General features: G+C 34.1%; 1 protein-coding gene across 2 annotated transcripts in view; it reads right to left on the bottom strand.

Annotated features, from left to right (window-relative positions):
* The window catches only part of KLHL3 (kelch like family member 3), a 175,258-nt gene that overhangs the window by 30,222 nt on the left and 120,463 nt on the right, over nucleotides 1-24,573 (bottom strand). For both annotated transcript variants that reach the window (XM_031953008.1, XM_031953009.1), the window contains one exon: nucleotides 2,293-2,410. In XM_031953008.1, the coding sequence (XP_031808868.1) occupies nucleotides 2,293-2,410 (118 nt within the window). The remainder of the gene's footprint in view (nucleotides 1-2,292; nucleotides 2,411-24,573) is intronic.

Here is a 24,573-nt window from a genome sequence, read left to right as displayed (position 1 = left end):
TAAGACAACTCTAAGATACCACTACATACCTGGCAGACTGGCTAGAATGACAGGGAAAGATAATGCAGAATGTTGGAAGGGATGTGGGAAAACAGGCACACTAATACATTGCTGGTGAATTGTGAATACATCCAACCATTGCAGAGAGCAATTTGGAACTATGCTCAAAAAGTTATCAAGCTGTGCATATCCTTTGATCCAGCAGTGTTACTACTGGGCTTATACCCCAAAGAGATACTAAAAAAGGGAAAGGGACCTGTATGTGCACGAATGTTTGTGGCAGCCCTCTTTGTAGTGGCTAGAAACTGGAAACTGAGTAGATGCCCATCAATTGGAGAATGGCTGAATAAATTGTGGTATATGAATATTATGGAATATTATTGTTTGGTAAGAAATGACCAACAGGATGATTTCAGAAAGGCCTGGAGAAACTTACACGAACTGATGCTGAGTGAAACAAGAGGGCGAGGAGATCATTATATACTTCAATAAAAATACTATATGATGATCAATTCTGATGGGCCTGGCCATCTTCAGCAATGAGATGAATCAAATCAGTTCCAATGGAGCAGTAATGAACTGAACCAGCTACACCCAGGGAAAGAACTGTGGGATATGACTAAGAACCATTACATCGAATTCCCAATCCCTATAAAGGGAGGTAGGGATCTATGCTTTCTTTTACAACATGACTTCTATGGGAATGTTTTCCATAACTTCGCATGTGCTTTCTCAATATTGGGGGAATGGGGAAGGATAAAGGAAAAAAATCTGGAACTCAAAAGTTTTAAAAATAAATCTTAAAAATTGTTTTATATATAATTGTGGAAAAATAAAATATTAAGTAATAAAACAAAATAAAAAAGTAAAAAATTGAGTGGCTGTGGGGTCAAAAGTTTTTCAGCTATAGTAACTTCACAGTCATGAAGAGGCTATAATCTATCCAGAACACAATGCTTAAAATGTGGGGAAAATGTTAAAAATAAACATGGTTCCAGAACACATAAGACCATAGATTCAGAGTTAAATTGGATCTATTCAGGGTTTGGTGGGTTGGGTTTTTTTGGTAGTTGTTTTTTTTTAATCTTTGTATTCCCAGAACTTTGCAAACAGTATGTGCTTAAGTTGCTTATTGAAACAGCACGTGCTTTATGTTTGTTAAATTAGTTTGAATCGATTTAATCCAATTTTCTTATTTTTTATATGAGAAAATTAAAGTCTAGATTGACCAAGTGCTTTGCCCAAAGTCACACAAATGATAAATAGTAGAACCCAAATTCAAACTGAATGAAACAGGAAAATGAAGACTAGGCTCTAGGAGAAGAGCAAAGATTTGTTCTTCCAGAAAAAAAAAAAAAAAAAAAAAAAAACATTTAAGAGGTTAACCCCTTACCCTTTACTCAACTGCTTAGAGAAAAACCTGACTGATTGTTTAATGGCCTGGAGATAAGGAAGAAGTCTGCAACCTGGCCATCCCTATCTGAATAGTTAAGAAAAACCTGAAACAGACCAAATCCCCTAAATTACTAGGTCAGTAATTGAGAAACCTTTAACCCCTCTTGATTAATTGATTATTTACCTTTGAAGCAAGACAGACCTTTTTTCTTAATAACATTTTGAAATATTTATTGCTTAACCAAGACTCTGGTACCACAAAAAACCCACTTGTATTCCAAAGACAAATATAAGGAATAAAGATGCAGTCAGCCAATGATTTTAAAAGGATTAGCAGGAGATGGGTGGGCGAATAGTTTCTGTAAACCTTGACTATATAACTATGCTCCTTACTTCTGTAAAATGGGCTTTCTCCGCTCCAGACTTTCTGGTGAAGGGGTTACCCTGCTTCTCCTAAGAATCAAAATAAATACACTTTGCTTGTACCATGCCTTTGAGCAGTTACTTTGAGTTAGGGTCTTTGCATGCCACATAAAACCCAAATTATAGAATAATAAGATAGGTTCATTACTAAAAGGGATTTTAGAAGCTATCCATTCCAATGGTCTTATTTTACAAATGACAAAACTTGGACTAAGAAAAGCTCAGGGATTTATTTGCCCAAGATCACAGAGTAATGAGTAATATAGCCAAGAATCAAACCCAAGAACTGAGCTTTGAATGCAGTATTCTCCTCTGCACACCAATCAGTCCTTCATATTGCCCCCCCCCAACTATTCAGAGATAGCCTTCCTCTGAGAAACAATAGAAATGAGGCTGATAAGAAAGTGGTTTGTTTGTTTTTAAACAAAACAACGGTTAGATCATATTACAACTCCTAAAAATCATCCATCTCACCTGCTCTACATCTCCTTGAAGGAAGTTCTGCAATCTGATCCCATCTGTCTTCCTCAAAATCATAACATTCAACACTTCTGATAGCTTTGGGAGCTTGGCCTCCCACTACAATCATAACCTGAAAAGAGAAAAAAGAAGCATTAAAATAGTATACCATTAAGATTGTCTTTTACAGGTGAGAAAACTGAGGTGTAGAGACTGAAAATCAACTACCTAAAATCACATCATCAGATTAGAAGAAACCATTGTCTCTTCTTACCCCCAATATTCCAAACATTTTTTTTAAACTATACTAAATATTCTGAAGGAGAGAAATTGTTTTCACAACAGTTTCCATACTTAGAGTCATTGTAGCTAAGTAGGTGGTTTAAAAAGTGGCCTTTTAAAAAAACCAAGTCTAGCTAGCAAGGAGGAGGGGAACAATGCATCCAGGAGTTAAGTCCAGAAAATAGGGTGTGAATTGGGTAGCTTTGACTAATTTTTACTTCTAAGGCTGATTTTCAATTTAAAAAAATAAGTCATTTTAAAAGGGCATTGCTCTACCCATACCCACTAAATTAAAAGTAATAAAAATAATTATTTTACACATATATTATATACATAAATATATACATACATATTATATATATGTGTGTGTGTGTGTGTGTGCGCGCACAATGAAATAATATTTGTAAATCACTTAACAGTGTCTGGCATATAAAAGGAGTTATGTAACACTTATTTCCTATATATATATATATATAGATATATATATATAGATATATAGATATATGTATGTATATGTATGTATGTATGCATATTTACATGCTACTTTCCTCCCAACAATCAAGTAAGCAGTACAGGCATCATTAATCTCATTTAACAGATGGGGACACTAAATCTTAGGAAGATGAAATAATTCAGCTACTAAGTACTGGACCTATTCCCAGCTCCACTTGTAGAACACATAGAAGAAAAAGCTGTGCAATCACTCCAAGCATATACATACTCACTCTTTTCCCACTCTCACTTCATATTGGAGCACAGAGTTCATTGAATATGTTAGGATGGGAAGGGCTCTAAAAGATTATCTAGTCTACCTTCTTCAAATTTCTGGTGAGGAAACTGAGGCACAGAGACATGAAATGATATGCTCAAAGTCACAGAGGTAGAAATTAGCAGAAATGACAGCTGAAGGAAATCTTCCTGTACTACCCTTCACTGTTCTGAGCTCTGATAGCACTGCTTTATCATCTGTCTGATTTAACAATCATGATCACAGACTTTATATCGAGTGTGCAAACCAATTAACATACATTTTCTCAGGGATGCACACAACAACACTATAAAATAAGTACTACTATTTTTTTTCTGTACAGATGAGGAAAGATCTCACAGATGATAAATAGCAGAGGCAGAAACTGAATCCAGATCTTTCTGCCTCTATGTGCATCACCATGCTCAGTGCTACGCTACTGCCATATCATTCATATCTGTCTACCACATATGAAGTACCAATGTTCAAAAAAACCCAGAACATAACAAAATGTAAATTTAATGCTGCATTAATTCAAATTTTCTTTGATGATTAGAAAGGAATTTTAATTCTTGCAAAACCTTAAGTTCATCCTCTTAATACTTAGATAATATCCTAGATACATTACTAATTAGATTAGATCAGATTAGATTAGAATCTTCCAGAGGCCAATTTGGTTTCCTATACTCATTAGATTCATGACTCTGGACAAGTCATTTAACCTCTGTCACAGTTTTCTCATTTGTAAAATGGGAATGATAAAAACATCTACCTTTTAGGGTAATAACCCTATCTACAATGTGCTTAGGCTATTATGACTAATATTAACATTGCATCAATATCCAATAGATGAGAGGTTATGATAGTTAGTAGAGGTTTACAGAATAGTAGATAAATCAATGAATTAATAAATATTTATTAAGGACCTTCTAACTACTATGCCAGGCACTTAAAGGTTAAAAAAGAAAAAAAATCTCTACTCAAGTAATTCTAACTGAAAAAGAATGAGGAGCCAAAGAAAGCACTGAGATTATAGACTGGAATACTGGATGATTACTTCAATGAGAAAAGCAGAAAAAATGAAATGTGGGTGATTTTGAGAAAAAGATAATGAGTTTTATTTTGAATATGTTGACTTTGGTGTGTCAGTTAACCGTGTCTAATAGGTATTATGATATAGAACTAAAGCTCAGAGGAGAAACTGGGACTGAATGCATAGATCTGTGATGCATGTGTATAAAGTTGCTAACTAAATTCATGGGAGCCAACGAGTATAGAGAGGAATAGGATATAGGGAGGGAGTATATAGAGAAAAGAATTCCCAGGTCAGAAACTTGGCAAAAGTCCAATGAGAGACATGAGGATACTGAGAGGTAACAATCATATGAATAGAAGAAGAACCAAGAGAGAGTAGTGTCACAAACAAACAGACAAACAAAAAAAAAACAGAAAGGAAAAAGGATATAGGAGGCAATCAACAATGTCAAATGCAATAAAGAGGTCAAGTAGGATGAAGATTTGGTTAAGGATGAAGAAGTCTAAAAAGATGAGGAGGAAACAAAAATTCATCAGATTTGGTAATTAAGAAATCGAAGTGTTGCTTCAAGGGAGCACATAACCAAAAAGACTGAAGACTAGATATTTTCTTCATTTCACATTTACTCTAGAAAAATTCCCCAAAGAGGAATTAAGTGTCAGAAGTGGAGCAATTATAACTAAATTCATAGAACTAGAAGCAAGGAGTCCAAAAAGGTAGTTTATTCTTAAAGTACTCAGAACCCTTTCTCCCAAGTTACCATGGTCAGGCAAGATACATACAAACTGGACTCATGGGGTTTTGGTTTAGAACTCACTCAATTGTTTCTTTCTTTTTTCCAGTATACCCTTACCTTCCCAGTGCATCTTCACCATCACATTGCATCAAGCAACAGTCATGACTTTGCCTAACCACATGAGGAGAACAGAAGGGATTGGAGTAAAAAATCAGGCCTCCTTCTGCCTGAGATGTTCCCTAAGTTAAGAAACTATAAAGCTGCAGAGACTCTACTTAGAACATACATACTAGAAGATAGTATGTTCTGTAAAAGTCCTGTAAAAGGTTGAATCAGCTCAGAAAGAGTCCTAAAGAACTGACAGAACTGGGACATGGGAACAGCTCTGGTACTAAAATAAAGGAGATAAATTCACTTGGGACCAATTGAAAAATAAGTTTCTCAAGTGGGAAAATATTGAGGCTAACTTCCAGTCCCAGGAATATTTGCACCATTTAAGAGAGAGTCAGAAAGTGGGTGACAAATTAATATAAGGAATTAAGACTAAAAACTACCATGAATTTCATGAATACAATTCAATTAAAAACTTAAGAGCAGAATTCAATATCAATAGAGAAGATGTTAAAATTAAAACAAAGGATAAGTACAAAAAAATTAAAAGATTACAAAATCTCTAAAGAAATATTATAAGACAAAGGAAATTGAAACAATATCTGAGAACCATTATCAAAACCCTACTGATTCTCAAGAGAGCATGAAAACATAACAGGATATTGCAAATTGGTTTAAAAGCAAAATGAAAGTGTTACTAGAAGTTAGAAGGAAATAAATGTCAGAATAACATGACAAATCAAAAAATATGAAGACCATAATGCAAGAAATAACATAAGAAAACTGCCCAGAGGGTATAAATACAAATTTTAAAAGTACCAATAGAAAGAATTCACAGGTCTCCTCTGGGTAAGAAAAGAAAACTATAACTATACAACATGTTGCATATTTTATTTAGATATCAATATACTGAACAGTTATGCTGATTTTTCCTCTTCTTTTTCTTTAGTAGTTAAATTCAATAATTCCAGTTACAAATAACAAAAAATGTAAGAATGCGGGGGGAAATGTATACAAATAAAATAAAATCTGAAAAACATAAAATTATTCTGAATATACTTGAATCCACAGAAAAAAATGGAATGAAAAATTCTGAAAAAGGAGCTCAAGATGTAACCCAAATATGTTCTAGAAAGCTAAATCTAATCATCAGTGAAAAAAGATGGATGTTAAATTGAAGAAAGAAAAACATTCCAAAAATGTCTGCCTCTTCCCCCCAAAAGGATGTGAGACAATTTGACTTACAAATACATTAAAGAAAAGAAAGACAAGAAAGGTAAATAAAGACAACTACAAAATAATGAATAAGTAGTGAAATGAAATACTCCATATCTGGAGATTTAAAAAAAAAATTAAAATGAAAGACCTATGATTAAAAATAAAAACCTACCACCAACGACAGAGAGATCACTAAGAAATTCCTTTTTAAAAAGTTCTTTATTGATATATTCTCTTTTATACGTTTTTATATTTATCCCTACTATTCTCCCTCCTTTATCCAGCAAATAGTATTTTTAAAGAAAAAAATAAGAAAAAGGGAAAAATCAGTACAACCAGCCAAAACATTAATAATGTTAGAAAACATAGTGTATAATATCTGTGGACCTCTCAGTCCACAAATGGGAGGGTTGGAGGTATTCTTTCATATCTCTCTATTTGAATCATGTTTGATCTTTACAATCTTGCTAATTAACTTTGATTTTTTTTATATGTGGCTTTTTTCAGTCCATTTACACTATTGAATTTCATGTGTATATTAGCTTTTTCTTTGCATGATTTAATTCACTTTGTATTAATTCATAGATATCTTTCCATATTCCTCAGTACTAGTCAAATATATCATTACTTATAGCACAGTAATACACCATTCCAATTCAATACTATAAATTTTAAAAATACAAAACGAAGTAAAGATGAAAGGAAAATTTAATTAAATAGAAAAGGTGACAGGAAAAAGCTACAAATACTAAACCGTACAACTCACAAGGGTAAATCAATGTACTTTGTGGGGCTATGTTGTACAAAGAGATGACACATAAATGGGCAGCTAGAGGATATAGGGTAATATATACTATGTATCAGTTAAATCTAAAAAATCAGAAATTGCAATTGTGTTATAGGGTGAAAAACTTTAGATCATGCTATAAGTAGAGATAAATAAGGAAATTATGCTTTAAAAAAATAGTTTTCAATGCACTGTTAAAAGCATCCTGGGGGCTCCTGAGACCTTTTCAGGGAGACAAAGAGGTCAAAACTATTTTTATAATAATATTAAGATGTAGTAATTTATATGGTGAACAAAGACAGACATAACCCAGATAAATAAAAGTTCTTCAAGAGATTTTCAATTTAATAACTGATCATAGACATAGAAAGCTGGAAAATACAAAAGGAGAAGAAATATTGAACAAACACACCTTTTATAGAACACAAGTCAATAAAAACAGTAATCTAATAAAAAAAAGTAAAAAGAAAAGACAAAGACCTAAATGGAGATGTGACAGAACCCTTAATAATGAGTAGGTTAAAACAATCAGAGAATAAAAATTAATAGTTACATGAAAGATAATGATGAAACAACATACCAAAATTTTTTAGTCCTCAGACTAAAAAGTATATCCCTAAAAACATACATAAATAAATTACAGGGAAAAAAGAGAAAAAAAAACTGGATGTACATCTTAAAAATCATGGAACCAACTTAAACCTTAAAAGCACTAAACAGCAAATCTTAGAAATTAGAAGAAAAATATATAAATTGGAAACCAAAAAAGATGCTAGAACTAAAAAATAAGATTCTTTGGAAGACCTAACAAAATTGATAAACCTTTAAACAATCTGATTATAAAGAAAAGAGCACAAGAATCAGATCAACAAAATAAAAAGTAAAACAAGGCAAAAACATACCTCTCCCAAATCAAAAGAAATAAAAATAATTATCAGAACCAACTAAATGAAGTTATATGACAACAAAACTGAGAACATAAAAATAATTAAAAGACTTCCTATAAAAATATTTTCATAGAACACAAACAACCATAGTCTAGTCCGAGAAAATGAAACAAAACTAGTTATGAAGGAAAGACCAATAAGGGAGGAAAAAATGCTACTCTTGAAGAACTGAATAAAACTTTTTTTAATAGTATTTTTCTCTAATTACATGTAAAGACAAATTTTAATATTCATTTAAAAAATTTTGTGTGCAAAAATTTTTTAATCCCACTCTTCTCTTCTTAAGATAGTAAGCAATTTGATATATGTTATACATGGGCAATCAGGTAAAATATATGAAAGAAGAAACAGAACAAAAGAAAAAAACATGAAAAAATTGAAAATGGTATGCTTTGATCCATATTCAGACTTCATCAGTTTTTTCTCTGAATGTGAATAGTATTTTTTCTCATGAGTCCTTTGGAATTGTTTTGGATCTTTCTATTGCTGAAAAGAACTGTCATTCATAGGTGATCATGATAAAATGTTGTAACTGTGTACAATGTTCTTCCAGTTCTCTCACATCACTAAGCATCAGTTCATGTTAAGTTTTTCAAGGTTTTTCTGAAATCTATCTATTCACCATTTCTTAGAGCACAATACTATTTCATTACATTATACTACAACTTGTTCAGTCATTCCCCAATTGATGAGCATGCCTTCAATTTCCAATTCTTTCCCAGCACACACATACAAAAAAGATGCCATAAACATTTTTGTCCAGGTAAGTTCTCCCCTTCTCCCCTCCCCTTGCCTTTTTTTTAATTCTCTTTGAGATACAAACCTAATAGTGATATTGCTAGATCAAAGAGCATATCCATAGTTTGTGCCCTTTGGACATAGTCCCAATTTACAGAATCAGTTCACAACTCTACTTAGATCTAGTTAGATCAGTTCACAACTTTTCTTAAGTTTCCCAATTTTCCCACATCCCTTCAAAAATTTATCATTTTCCTTTTCTGACAGATTGGCCAACCTGAGAAATATGAGGTAGTACCTCAGAGTTGTTTTAATTTGCATTTCTCTAATCAATAGTGATTGAGAACATTTTTTCACATGACTATAGATAACTCTGATTTCTTCATCTGAAAATTACTTGTTTATATTTGAATTCATTTTGAGTATCTATTTTAGCCATTCCTGACTGGTATTCAAAGGATATGAACAGACAATTTTCAAAGAAATTACAGCTATTGGTAGTCATATGAAAAAATGCTCTAAATCACTATTGATCAGAGAAATGCAAATTAAGAGAACTCTAAGGTACCACTTTATAACTCTCTGATTGACTAAGATAATAGGAAAAAATAATGATAGATGTTGGAGGGAATGTGGGAAAATGGGGAGGACATTAATACATTGTTGGTAGAGTTGTGAACTGATTCAACCATTCTGGAAAGCAATTGGAACTATGCCCAAAGGGTTATCAAATTGTTCATAACCTTTGATCCAGCAGTGTCTCTACTGAATTTGTATCCCAAAGGGATCATAAAAAAGGGAAAAGGACACACATGTGCAAAAATATTTGCAGCAGTCTTTTTTTAGTGGCAAGGAACTGAAAATTGAGTATATATCTATATAATAGAATATTTTTGTTCTATAAGAAATGAAAGATTTCAGAAAAGTTTGGAAAGACTTACATGAATGCTAAATAATGCTATGTGAAATGAGCAGAACCAAGAAAACACTATACACAGCAACAACAAGATTATGTGATGATCAAATGTGATGGACTTGACTCTTTTCAACAATGAGATTGTCCTTGTGACTTGTGCTAGAAAGAGTCAACCACATTCAGAAATGAGTATCTTTGGAAACTGAATGTGGATCAAAGCACAGTATTTTCACCCTTTTTGTTGTTATTGTTATTGTTTGTTCCCTTGTTATTTTTTTTCCTTTTGATATTATTTTTCTTACACAGCATGACAAATATGTAAATGTATTTAGAAGAATTGCACATATTTAATATATATTGGATTGTTTGCTATCTGAAGAAGGGGGTTTAGGGGGAAAGGGGAGAAAAACTTAGGACAGCAGGTTCTGCAAAGATGAATGTTGAAAACTATCTTTCAATGTACTTAGAAAAATTACAAACTATTTTTTAAGGGGATCTATTTTATAATTGTTGGAGGTGAATTTGGGAGAGTTCAGGTGATTTCTTGCTTGTTCCACCATTTTGACTCCTGGAAGTCCCATCAAACTTTTAAAGAATAATTCAGGGAGCGGAGCCAAGATGGAACAGAAGGCCCACGCGACTTTCTAAGCTCTTCTCTTACCCTCTTTATCAATATTATATCGAGCCTCAAAAATAGTCTTGATTGCTACAACTCATAAAGATTAGAAGTGTAACAACTCACCAGCCAAAGAAAATTTGCACTCTCGCCAAAAAAGGTTTGTGGGGAGGAAAAGGGGGGAGGTCAGCACAAGCAGGGAGAGAATGAAGGCTCCAAGCAGAAGCCTCAAACCAGAAGTGAGAGCACAGATCGCAGCTCAAGCTCACAGCCCCAACGTGCAGTATGGGGCTTTTCCTTGGGGCAGTTGCAAACCTGCACGGCAGGAGGGCACAGCCCAGGTTAGCCTCTAATCTACAAAGTGGGGGGCTCGGCTTGGGGCAAAAGAGCTTTCACAGGGCCGATTTGCATGGGTCAGAGACTTCCAGGCAGACTTCTGGTAGTGCCGGGCTACCTGTGGTCAGCTTCTAATACCCACAGTCCCACAAGGGGCTCTGGCCTGGGGCAGTGACACTTTCACCACTTAGTCTCTAACCTTAGAGCAACAACACAGCCCAACTGGGCACTTCGATAGCTCCGCCAGTGCTGAATCCACTTCCGGTTGAGGGAAGGGAAAACTCTCACTCAGAACACTCCCATACCTCGGAGCCAGAAGACAGTTTACATCTCTCCCTGTTCTGCAGAGTAAGCTGGTAACCCCCTTGCTTAGAAAGCATACCCTAAAGGCTTTAAAAAAATGAATAAAAAAATGAAAAGAACGATTGACAGCTTCTATGCAGAAAAAGAGTAGGTCAGCAAACCTGAAGAGACTAATAGCAAATAGGCATCAGACGATACCCCCAAGGGGAATGTCACCTGTCCACTTTTACATGATGCTCTCATAGAAGAGACCATTAAAAGTCTCAAAAGAGAGTTACAAGAAAAATGGGGAAAGGAAAGAGAAGCTTTACAAGAGAGCAACAACTTCCTGAAATATAATTGGAAAAGATAAAAAATTCCCAGGAAGTGCAGGGAAACAAAATTTGTGAATTAGAAAAAGTAAAAAAATCTTTGGAAAGTAAGATTTGTGAATTGGAAAAGACAAAGAAATTGCAAGAAAGTAGGATCTGTGAATTGGAAAAAGAAAATAATTCACTAAAAAAAAAATTAGTGAAATGGAAAAAATTCCATAGAGCAAAACAATTCATTTAAAAACTCAGTTGGACATATACAGAAAGAAGTAAAAAAAAAAGCTAATGAAGAAAATAATTCATTAAAAATCAGAACTGAACAAATAGAAACTAATGATTCATTGAAACAGCAAGAATCAGTCCAGCAAAACCAAAAAAATGACAAACTGGAAAAAAACCATGAATTATCTACTTGCAAAAGCAACAGACTTGGAAAATAGATCTAGAAGAGATAATCTGAGGATTATTGGATTTTCTGAAAATTATGATGAAAAAAAGAGCCTAGATATTATTGTACAAGAAATCATCAAAGAGAACTGCCCAGATATAATAGAATCAAAAGGTAAAATAGGCATTGAAAGAATTCATCGAACACCTTCTGAAAAAGACCCTGAAATAAAAACCCCAAGAAATATTGTGGCCAAATTTCAGAACTATCAGATTAAGGAAAAAATTTTACAAGCAGCCAGAAAAAAACAATTTAAATACCAAGGTGTCACAATAAGGATCACGCAAGATCTGGCTGCCTCCACATTAAAGAATCGAAGGGCCTTGAATCTGATATTCCGAAAGGCAAAAGAACTTGGATTGCAGCCACGAATAAACTATCCAGCTAAGCTGAACATGTTCTTCCAGGGAAGAAGATGGACATTAAATGAAACAAATGAATTCCATTTGTTTCTAAAGAAAAAATCAGAACTAAACAAAAAATTTGATCTCCAACCATAGGACTCAAGAGATGCAGAAAAGGTAAAAAGAATTTTTGAGAATTGTATTTCTGTTGTGGATATACAAAAAGAATACATGTATAATTTGATTTTACTGATATAACATAAAAAGGGAAGTAGATATGGAAAAGGGATGATGGCAGAATAAGGTGGGAATGGGGGGATAAAAAGAGGGAAACCACATCCCATGAAGAGGCAAAGGAAACTTATCATATCTGAGGGAATTTAGAGAGGGGGAGGAACATTGTGTAAATCTTACTCTCATCAGAGCTGGCTCAAAAAGAAAATAATTGACATATTTGTTTTAGAGAAAATTATCTCTCACCTCATTAAAAAGGGGGAGAGGAAAAGGGAAAAGAAAAAGAGTAATAAGGGAAGAAAGGGGAAAAGATTCAAAGGGGGGAGGGAGAGATTCTAAAGAGGGTGAGCCTCGTGATACAAGTGGGGTACATAAGTTTAAAAAGGGGAAAGAGGTTGGGGGGGGCAAGAAAAAGTAAAGCATAATCTGGGGATATTAGGAGGGCAGGAAATACAGAATTAGTAATTCTAACCGTTAAATGTGAATGGGATGAACTCTCCCATAAAGAGGAGGCAAATAGCAGACTGGATCAAAAGTCAGAACCCTACAATATGTTGTTTACAAGAAACATATTTAAAGCAGGGAGATACATACAGAGTAAAGGTTAAAAGCTGGAGCAAAATCTATTATGCTTCAGTTGAAGTCAAAAAAGCAGGGGTAGCCATCCTTATCTCAGCTCAAGCAAAAGCAAAAACTGATCTAATTGAAAGAGAAGGAAGGAAACTACATCTTGCTAAATGGTAGCATAGACAACGAAGCAATATCAATACTAAACATATATGCACCAAGTGGTATAGCATCGAACTTCCTAAAGGAGAAGTTAAGAGAGTTGCAAGAAGAAATAGACAACAAAACTGTAATAGTGGGAGATCTCAACCTTGCACTCTCAGAATTAGACAAATCAAACCACAAAACAAATAAGAAAGAAATTAAAGAGGTAAATAGAATATTAGAAAAATTAGGTATGTTAGATCTTTGGAGAAAATTGAATGGACACAGAAAGGAATATACTTTCTTCTCAGCAGTTCATGGAACCTATTCAAAAATTGACCATATATTAGGACATAAAGACCTCAAATTTAAATGCAAGAAGACAGAAATAGTAAATGCTTTCTTTTCAGATCACAATGCAATAAAAACTACATTCAACAAAAAGTTAGGGGTAAATAGATGAAAAAGTAACTGGAAACTAAACAATCTCATCTTAAAGAATGATTGGGTGAAACACCAAATTATAGATACAATTAATAATTTCACTCAAGATAATGATAATGATGAGACATCATATCAAAATTTGTGGGATGCAGCCAAAATAAGAGGAAATTTTATATCTTTAGAGGCTTACTTGAATAAAACAGAGAAATAAAAGATTAATGAATTGGGCTTGCAACTAAAAAAACTAAAAAAAAGAACAAATTAAAAAACCCCAATCAAATACTAAATTTGAAATTCTAAAATTAAAAACAGACATTAATAATATTGAAAGTAAAAAAACTATTGAACTAATTGATAAAACTAAGAGTTGGTTCTATGAAAGAAACCAATAAAATAGATAAGCTTTTGGTAAATCTGATTAGAAAAAGGAGGGAGGAAAATGAAATTAGTAGTCTTAAAAATGAAAAGGGAGAACTTTCCACCAATGAAGAGGAAATTAGAGAAATAATAAGGAGTTATTTTGCTCAACTTTATGCCAATAAATTTGATAACCTAAGTGAAATGGATGACTACCTCCAAAAATATAGACTTCCCAGACTAACAGAGGAGGAAGTAAATTGCTTGAATAGTCCCATTTCAGAAAAAGAAATAGAACAGGCAATTAAACAACTCCCTAAGAAAAAATCCCCAGGACCAGATGGATTTACATGTGAATTCTATCAAACATTTAAAGAACAATTGTCCCCAATGCTATATACATGATTTGATAAAATAGGGAATGAAGGAGTCCTACCAAATTCCTTTTATGACACAGACATGGTACTGATACCTAAACCAGGTAGGTTGAAAACAGAGAAAGAAAATTATAGACCAATCTCCCTAATGAATATTGATGCTAAAATCTTAAATAAGATATTAGCAAAAAGACTACAGAAAATCATCTCCAAGATAATACACTATGATCAAGTAGGATTTATACCAGGAATGCAGGGCTGGTTCAATATTAGGAAAACTATCAATATAATTGGCCATATTAATAACCAAATTAACAAAAACTATAGGATCATCTCAATAGATGCAGAAAAAGCATTTGATGAAATCCAACATACATTCCTAATAAAAACACTTGAGATTATAGGAATAAAGGACTTTTCCTTAAAATAATCAGCAGCATCTATTTGAAACCATCAGTAAGCATCATATGTGATGGGACAAACTGCAACCATTCCCAATAAGATCTGGAGTGAAACAAGGTTGCCCACTATCACCGTTACTATTTAATATTTTATTAAAAATTCTAGCTTTGGCAATAAGAGCTGAGAAAGAGATTAAAGGAATAAGAATAGACAATGAGGAAACCAAATTGTCACTCTTTGCTGATGATATGATGGTATATTTAGAGAACCCCAGAGATTCTACTAAAAAGTTATCAGAAATAATCCACAACTTTAGCAAAGTTGCTGGTTATAAAATAAACCTACATAAGTCATCAGCATTCTTATATATCACTAACAAAATCCAACAGTCAGAGTTACAAAGAGAAATTCCATTTTAAGTAACTACTGATAGTATAAAATATTTAGGAATCTATCTGCCAAGGGAAAATCAGAAACTTTGTGAGCAAAATTACAGACCACTTTTCACACAAATTAAGTCTGATTAAAAGTCTGATAACCAATTGGAAAAATATTAAATGCTCTTGGATAGGGTGAGCAAATATAATAAAGATGACAATACTACCTAAACTAATCTATTTGTTGAGCGCTATACCAATCAGACTCCCAAAAAACTATTTTAATGACCTAGGAAAAATAACAACAAAATTCATATGGAAAAACAAAAGGTCAAGAATTTCAAGGGAATTAATGAAAAAAAAAATCAAATGAAGGTAGCTTAGCTGTACCAGATCTAAAATTATATTATAGAAGCATCAGTTACCAAAACCATTTGGGATTGGCTAAGGAATAGATTAGTTGATCAGTGGAATAGGTTAGGTTCAAGGGACAAAACAGTCAACAACTATAGCAACCTAGTGTTTGACAAACCTAAAGACCCCAGCTTTTGGGATAAGAACTTATTGTTTGACAAAAATTGCTGGGAAAATTGGAAACTAATATGGCAGAAACTAGGCATTGATCCACACTTAACACCGTACACCAAGATAAGGTCAAAATGGGTTCATGACCTAGGCATAAAGAATGAGATTATTAATAAATTAGAGGAACACAGGATAGTTTACCTCTCAGACCTGTGGAAGAGGAAGGAATTTATGACCAAAGAAGAATTAGAGATCATTACTGATCACAAAATAGAAAATTTTGACTATATCAAACTGAAAAGTTTTTGTACAAACAAAACTAATGCAGACAAGATTAGAAGGGAAGCAATAAAACTGGGGAAATATTTTTACAGTCAAAGGTTCTGATAAAGGCCTCATTTCCAAAATATATAGAGAATTGACTCTAATTTATAAGAAATCAAGCCATTCTCCAATTGATAAATGGTCAAAGGATACAAACAGACAATTCTCAGATGATGAAATTGAAACTATTTCTAACCATATGAAAAGATGCTCCAAGTCATTATTAATCAGAGAAATGCAAATTAAGACAACTCTAAGATACCACTACACACCTGTCAGATTGGCTAGAATGACAGGGAAAGATAATACGGAATGTTGGAAGAGATGTGGGAAAACAGGGACATTAATATATTGTTGGTGGAACTGTGAATCCATCCAACCATTCTGGAGAGCAATTTGGAACTATGCTCAAAAAGTTATCAAACTGTGCATACCCTTTGATCCAGCAGTGTTACTACTGGGCTTATATCCCAAATCCATCCAACCATTCTGGAGAGCAATTTGGAACTATGCTCAAAAAGTTATCAAACTGTGCATACCCTTTGATCCAGCAGTGTTACTACTAATGCCGATCAGTTGGAGAATGGCTGAATAAATTGTGGTATATGAATATTATGGAATATTATTGTTCTGTAAGAAATGACCAACAGGATGATTTCAGAAAGGCCTGGAGAGACTTAGACGAACTGATGCTGAGTGAAACAAACAAGGCCAAGAGATATACTTCATCAACAATACTATATGATGACCAATTCTGATGCACCTGGCCATCCTCAGCAATGAGATCAACCAAATGATTTCCAATGGAGCAGTATTGAACTGAACCAGCTACGCCCAGCGAAAGAACTCTGGGAGATGACTAAAAACCATTACATTGAATTCCCAATCCCTATATTTTTGCCCACCTGCATTTTTGATTTCCTTCCCAGGCTAATTGTACAATATTTCAGAGTCTGATTCTTTTTGTACAGCGAAATAACGGTTTGGTCAAATATACTTATTGTGTATCTAATTTATATTTTAATATATTTAACATCTACTGATCATCCTGCCATCTGGGGGAGAGGGTGGGGAAAAAGAGGGGAAAAATTGGAACAAGAGGTTTGGCAATTGTCAATGCTGTAAAGTTACCCATACATATAACCTGTAAATAAAAGGCTATTAAATTAAAAAAAAATAAAGAATAATTCATAGCTATGATATACAAATTACCTTGAAAATTGATAAAGTAATCTACAAAACTTCTTTTACAAAATAAACATAATGGTAAGAAAGGTTAATGAAAAAGAAGTAGGGGCAGACAGATGGCTCAGTGGATGAGAAGAGAAGAGAAGAGAACAGAAGAGAAGACAAGACAAGACAAGACAAGACAAGACAAGACAAGACAAGACAAGACAAGAAGAGAAGAGAAGAAAGAAAAAAAGAACTATAGTGAATATTGGTTCAAAAGTTTTTAATAAAACTCTGGCAATAAGACCACAATAATATATCCAAGAAATCATTATTATGACTACTTGGATATATAGTGGAAATATAATGATAGTTTAACATTTAAAAAAATCAACAAAATCATATTAAAAACAAAATTATTCCAAAACACATGAATATCTCAAAAGATATTTTGAGCAAAGTTCACCAAATTATAGGCATTTTAAAAATAAAAAATAGCACAGATCATTCTTGATTTATTCCTATATTTATTATGAAAACTTTAATTGTTTCCATGCAGTACTTAACCCAAAATTAACATATTAAAACTATGTTATATTTGTGGACCCAGTCAGAGCAATTTTGTGATTTTTCTCCAGCTTTATTCAGCAGACAGTGGATGGTAGTAGCAATTTCTCCCAAGTAATTAGGAGGGCATGATCAATAATAAGATAAGGGGATGAGGGCTGAGGAGAAAATAGTGTAGAGTTAAATTGATTTGCTGAGAATTCAAGATGAGGAAAGTAGGGTAGTATGTTCAATACAGGGTGATGGAATGGAAAAGAACTGAGGGGTCAAGGGATCAGAAATAATGATGATGATGAAGAACAAGGTCCCTATTCACTAAGAATTGTTGGGAAACTTACACCATATGCCACAATATTCAAAATGAATATGAAACAAATATTAAAAAATCACACTATAAAATATTCAAAAAGAAGTAGATCACATGCTTCTCACAGGTGTGGGCAGGGATGAATTCTTAACTAAACAAGGGATAAAGGCAATTACAAAAGATAAAAGTGATAATTTTGACTACATAAGATTTATGATAAGCTTCTGCATAAATAAAATTAACAAATTTAGGATAATAATGGAAGTACTTGTGATTTTCTTCTATAAAATAATAATGGTTCTCTCTGGGAGAGAGGGTTTCTTGGGGAGGTTTTCTGGAGGCAGCCTTAGTTTCAGTTACAATCAATAATTACTCCAAAATGCAGCCAGCTGGTAAAAATGCAAACGTTTATTTTCTCCTTCCAAAATAGCCTGGTTAGTTGAGGCCTATCTCTCTGCTTGGTTCTAAGAGCTCTTGCAGCTTTGTCCTTGGCTTCTGCCTCTGCTTTCTTCAGCCTCCAGCCAACACCAAGGTGGAAGATGCAATGAATCTCTCTTGCCTCCGAATGAGGGCTTCTGGCTCTCAATCTCCCAGAGTGCTGAATCTCCGACACCTGGGAATGTTCCCAAGTAAAAACTCTCGAGTGGCTCACTGAAGTTGTATTTATGCTGCTTCTCTGAGAGTGGGATTGTGGGCTATCTCCCAGCGTGCTCTCTGGCCCTAAGAGCTTCAAGGGAAGTGTGAATTCAGATATCTCATACTAAACTCTGAAATCTCCCAAACGTGTGAACTCCAATGAGTACTTAAATACTTCTTGCTTATAAGAGCTCTCTAAAGGTGTGAACACAAGCATTATTTCTCAGTTCCACTTAGTACCTTAGTGGCCCATAACAGTTTGTAAAGATTCCAACAAGTACTCACCTGGGAAAATTTCTTTGCATAAAATTCTTAGATATAGGGATTTATGATATGCAACCCACAGAAATATAAGATCAAAATTATTTCCTAATAAAAGATTAGTAAAAGAGTTCTCAAAAGAACATTACAAACTATTAACAAACATAAAACATGAAAAAAATCTAAATCATTAATATTAAGAGAAATATACATTTAAACAACTAAGATCTCATTTTTCCCTCCACAAAGTGATTAGGGGGCAGGAGTAGAAAATGAGGATGGTCAGAATGCTACAGTTCTAAGGTTTGGAATGGGAAGAATGTCAACAGGACAAGTTGGTGAGGGATTTAGTAGATATATAGATAACAGTATAGAGTGAAACTGGCTAATTATAGGATTGAGATTAGGGAAGCAGATGGAAGGAGATAGGAAATGGTAGTAAGAAGAAAGAGGAAATGGCCTAGGAAAAAAAAGTATTGAAGAGAAGGGTTGAAAACAATAGGTGGAAGGGTAGTGATAATAAGAGATTATAGAAAGTTAAAACAAAGTTTTCAGTTAAAGATCTGGAACATTTGTAGTTAATGATGAGATCTAGGGTGAAAGAATTAGTTCTTGAGATAAGGCAATAGAGGAACAAGGAGGCTAAGGAGGAGTTTGAGGGAATATTATCATGAATGATGAAGTTCCCAAAATAAAGGCAGAAGTTAAAAAAGAAAGGAAAATTATGAGTCAGCTATTGAATTCCTCGAACAAGGAAGAGGAATGACCTATCTGTCAGAGCACAGTAGTCACTATGATCTCAATAGAGTAGAAAGTAAAAGGGATAGAGGTTGTTGAACAATGGTGGCAAGGGGGAAGTGACAGTGGTGAGGCAAGTAGTATTCAACTCCCCAACCAGGAGTCAGAAATGGAAGTAAAGATATTGGGAAGATTAGGAAGGATTCAATGTCATATAGGCCAGACCTCAGTGAGAACAAGCAGATAGAAAGGGTATGTATGAGAGGTCCAGAAGGAAGGCAAAAGGTACATCAAAAGTGGTGGGCAGTGTTGCAGTGGGTCATGAGCAAGGCAGAGATAAGATGTGGATAAGAATGATAGGATAGGATTGAAACTAGTATGCTTCTAAATATCCAGTGATTAATACAAGGATAGGTTGTCTAACAAATAGTGAGATTGTTGTTCCTAGCTCAAGGAAGATACTTTTACTCTAGGAAGGAAAATGTTTTCCTAATACAGATTAGGAATTTTTTTTAAGGAAAGACCACCATAATACTCCATAGAAAAAGTAATTTCAGAGCAAACTCTGTAAGTGTCTTTTTAAAAAGTGTAATCCTAGCTATTAGGAGGATCAAATGAGATAAAATGAAGTATCTTGTAAATCTCAAAGCACCATATACATGTCAACAATTATTAATATTATTACTGTTATTAAAATTATCTTGTTCTAATCTTTTTGATAGAATTTAAAAATGCTCTTGGAATAATTGGCTAATCTTCTATCATTCCTTATGTTTGATATTTGTGGACTATTTTAAAAAAGCTTTTTATATTTGGATTAAAATATTGGAATGTAAATGCATCCTCTATAATGATGATGAAATGCTGACTCTACTAATCAACAAGATAGCCATACTGAATCATTTTCCTGACAGTGGCCTTCTACTGACCATACTCTGTCTTATAACCAAGATCATTTTGGGAAATGGCTAATCAAAATAAGGGGATATAATATATATGTTAAGGGCTGACTGTACAGTTCCCCTGGAAGGATATGAGAGCTGGAACAAACTGAGGGTCACAAGAAACAAATACTACGAGACTGACATGGCCTCAGAGATAAGGTTCCTCATATTCCGTCAGTTGTTCCGAGAAGTGGCTCTTCCCAGGTGAGAGCTCCAGAACTTCTTTTGTAGGCTACACAAGTTTCATCTTGCTTACCTCAGATTGTTGGCGCAGGCTTTTGCAACATCTTGGTGGATATGGGATAAAAGAAGGGGAAAAGAAAGAAAGAGAGGAGGAAAGATGTGATCTCTTACTTGAACATGCCTTAATAAAGTGCCTACAAAAAGTGGCAGTGTTTCCTGTGACCCACAACCATACAGTCCCAGGGACTATGTGACATGGGATCTTATCTCAATAAAACGTCAAATTAGCAGCAAGGACATGTGCCCTCAGACATTCTGCCTGATGGCTTGACTTCCTGGCTTTATGTCCAATTTAACCGGGAGAAGTCATTTCACCTCACCTACAGCCTTTACCTGAAAACCCTTCTACAAACAAGGACTCTCAAGTATTTCAATCTAAAAAAATCACTTAATGTCTTTAAATGTCATTTGAGAGAGGAAATGATGAAAAGACATGCTAGATTAACCCCTAGTTTCAGTAAATTTCCAAAGCATCCATTTGCATTTTCCTGGAACATCATTTTCCCTGTTGCCATCTGCAGAGTGGGGTGATGTAGGAGTATTCATGTACTTGCAAGATGTTCTCTGGTTGTCCATGGCAACCCATTCTAGGGTGATGTTATGGTTGGTATATGTGTGGGTTCTAAAATTATATTATTAGCTGTTCCATCTTGAATGTGGCAGTTTGACTTGTGCATACATAGTTTTTTGGGGAATGTGGGGTGCCCTTGTCATTTTCCCTGGAAACTAAAGAGAGTGGCATTTTTTTAGTGGCATGAAGTTTTATAGACAGGAGAGGAGACACTGCTGAAAATGATCTGAATCCTGCTCCTTTCACCTATTATTAACTAACTTTGTTCATCATTAATATTGTTTCTGAAAGTCCAACTATTGTTAGTTTATCTGCAATAATGCACAACAAAGCTTCCCTGGCATCAAAGTCCTACAACTTGTTCCTTTTGGTCTATTCCAATTACACATTTATATATGATCTCTGCCCAAAATTATTCTACTCCAACATGTCTGTGACATTAATCACTTTTCTATTGCTTTTGTTTGGTTACTTACAGATCCCTAATCAAAGCATTTTATTCAACATAGAAATTTTAAAACATAGATCATTCTCTGAAGTTTTTTTCTGTGCAGAATCTAACTAATGTCACACAGGATCAAGATAACAGATTTAGAACTAAAAGAGACTTTAGAGATCATTAAATCAACCCTTTCCTTTCCCAGAACAAAAAAAAAGGAAGGCTAAAAAAGGGTAAAATATTTGCCCAAAAGTCACATGAGTAATTAACTGTAGAAATGGGATTCAACCTTAGGCGCTCTGACTCCAAGATATAGGACTCTTTCTTCTGTATGACATATTTGTACAGCTAATAAATATAATCAGGCAAATAAAGCAGCACTACAGATCATCAACAATGGAATTAGCTTCCAAAAGATATGCTTCAATTGGTAAATAAGCAATATATCATGATAAAATATAAAACAGTTCTTGACTCAAAATTATAAGAATATGTCACTATCCAGTTGGTAAATGGGTATGAATAATTTTCAGATGAAGAAATTTAAACCTTCTATATCACATTAAAAAATATTCTAAATCACTAATGCAAAATAAGACAACTTTGAGGTACCACTTCACATCACTCAGATTGATTAAGATAAAAGGAAAAGATAATAATAAATGTTGGAGGGGATGAGGGAAAACTGGGACATTAAAACATTTGGAGTAGAGTTGTGAACTGATCCAACCAAAATCTAGAACAATTTGGAACTATGACCAAAGGGCAATAAAACTGTGCATATCCTTTGATCTAGTAGTATCATTATTGGATCTGTATCCCAAAGAGATCATGAAAGAGAGAAAAGGACCCATGTGTGCAAAAATGTTTGTAACAGTAGCAAGAAACTGGAAATTGAGTGGATGACCACTAATTGGGGAATGGCTGAATAAGTTATGGTATATGAATGTAATGGAATATTATTGTTCTATAAGAAATAATAAGCAGGCAGATTTCAGAAAAGCCTGGAAAGACTTAAATGAACTGATGCTGAGTGAAGTGAGCTGAATCAAGAGAACATTACACAATTAACAACAAGATTATGCAATGACCAACTGTGATGGATTTGGTTTTTCAATCAATGATGTGGTGATTCAAGACAAATCCAATAGACTTGGGATAGAAAATGCCATACTTTAACAAAGAGAAAAGTATGGAAACTGAATGTGGATCAAAGCATGATATTTTCATCTTTTTTGTTGTTGTCTATTTTTTTCTTTCTCATGTTTTTTCCCTTTTTGGCCTGATTTTTCTTGCACAACATAACAAATATGGAAATATGTTTAAAAGAATTACATATATTTAACTTATAGTTAGATTGCTGCTTGCCATGGGGAGAGAAAAATTAAGAGAGGGGAGAGAAAAAGTAAGAGAGGTGGGAGAAAAACTTGGAACACAAAGTTTTACAGAAATGAATGCTGAAAACTTTTTTTTACTTGTAGTGGGAAAAAATAAAATACTATTGAATTTTTTTTAAAAGCAGTTCTTAAAAAGAGAAGAATTATAAACTATTAACAGGTATATTTTCAAAAAATGTTCCAAATCAGAAGAGAAATGCAAATCCACACACTATGTTAAATGCTGGACCTACAAAGAAACGAAAGAGGACTCCTGTCCTCAAAGAATTTATAATCTCAAAGGAGAGACAACATGAAAATAAATATGTACAAAGAAAACTATATACAAAATAAATAGAGGATAAGGAACAAAGCACTGGGAATTAAGAGGGATTTGAGAAGACTTCCCATAGAAGGTAGAATTTTAATTTGCATTTGTCCCTGAAGGCCATAGGAAGTGACTAGAATTTGAGTAGAGGGGTGACATGATATGACCTTCACTTTAAGAAAATCCTATTAGTGGATAAATGGAGAAAGGACTAAAGTGGGAAGAGGTTTAAGACAAGTAGATGCATCTATTATGCAGGCTATTATAATAGATCAGGTGTGAGGTGCTAAGTGCCTGAACTAGAATAGTGACAGTATCAGAGAAAAGAACAAAGTGTATATATAAGAAACAGCTCTCAAGCTTCACCTTATACCCAATAAATTGGCAAAAATGGGATCAATGTGAGAACTATTGTTGGTATGACTTTCAGGAAAACAATTTGAAATTATGCAAATAGAGTGTCTAAAATGTCCATATCATTTGACCCAAAAATTTCTCTGCTAGATATATGTGCCCCAAGGAGATTACAAACCAAAAGAAATATTCTCTAGATACAGAAACATTTATAGAAGCACTTTTTGTCAAAGAATTGAACTGGAAACAAGCAGATGGTTTTTAATTAGGGGATAGCTAAACAAACTGTGTTACATTAATATAATGGAATATTATGATGCAATAGGAAACAATTCTAAGAACCTAAAGAAGTACTGTTTTGCCATAGTTTCCTTTGATTATTCTACCTCAGTTTCCCTAATTGTTTTACCTCAATTTCCTTGAATTGTTCAGCCAGGTTGCAACATCTCCCCTCCTAATCATCACGATCCAGGTAAGGAGAAAAACCTTCTATCTTAGACATCATGACCCCATTCCTTCCCTACTTATCAGAATGTCCTGTGCCTCCCCCAACCTGTCATTGTTCTTCTTGATCCCAACTTATCAGAATTTCCAGTGCCTCCCCACACCCTGTCAGAACCGGTTTGATAGTCCGTTCCAACTCTCAGTGCTCTGACTCCTCCCCTACCTCGGTTCACCCCTGGGAGCTTGAAGCCACATGCATATATATTTCATGGGAAGCACACATCAGCTGC

This window comes from Sarcophilus harrisii, chromosome 2 (assembly GCF_902635505.1).
Source record: "Sarcophilus harrisii chromosome 2, mSarHar1.11, whole genome shotgun sequence".
Taxonomy (NCBI): Eukaryota; Metazoa; Chordata; class Mammalia; order Dasyuromorphia; family Dasyuridae; genus Sarcophilus; species Sarcophilus harrisii.
The sequence above is the reverse complement of the archived record's forward strand: the minus strand, read 5'-3'. Positions and strand labels throughout refer to the sequence as shown.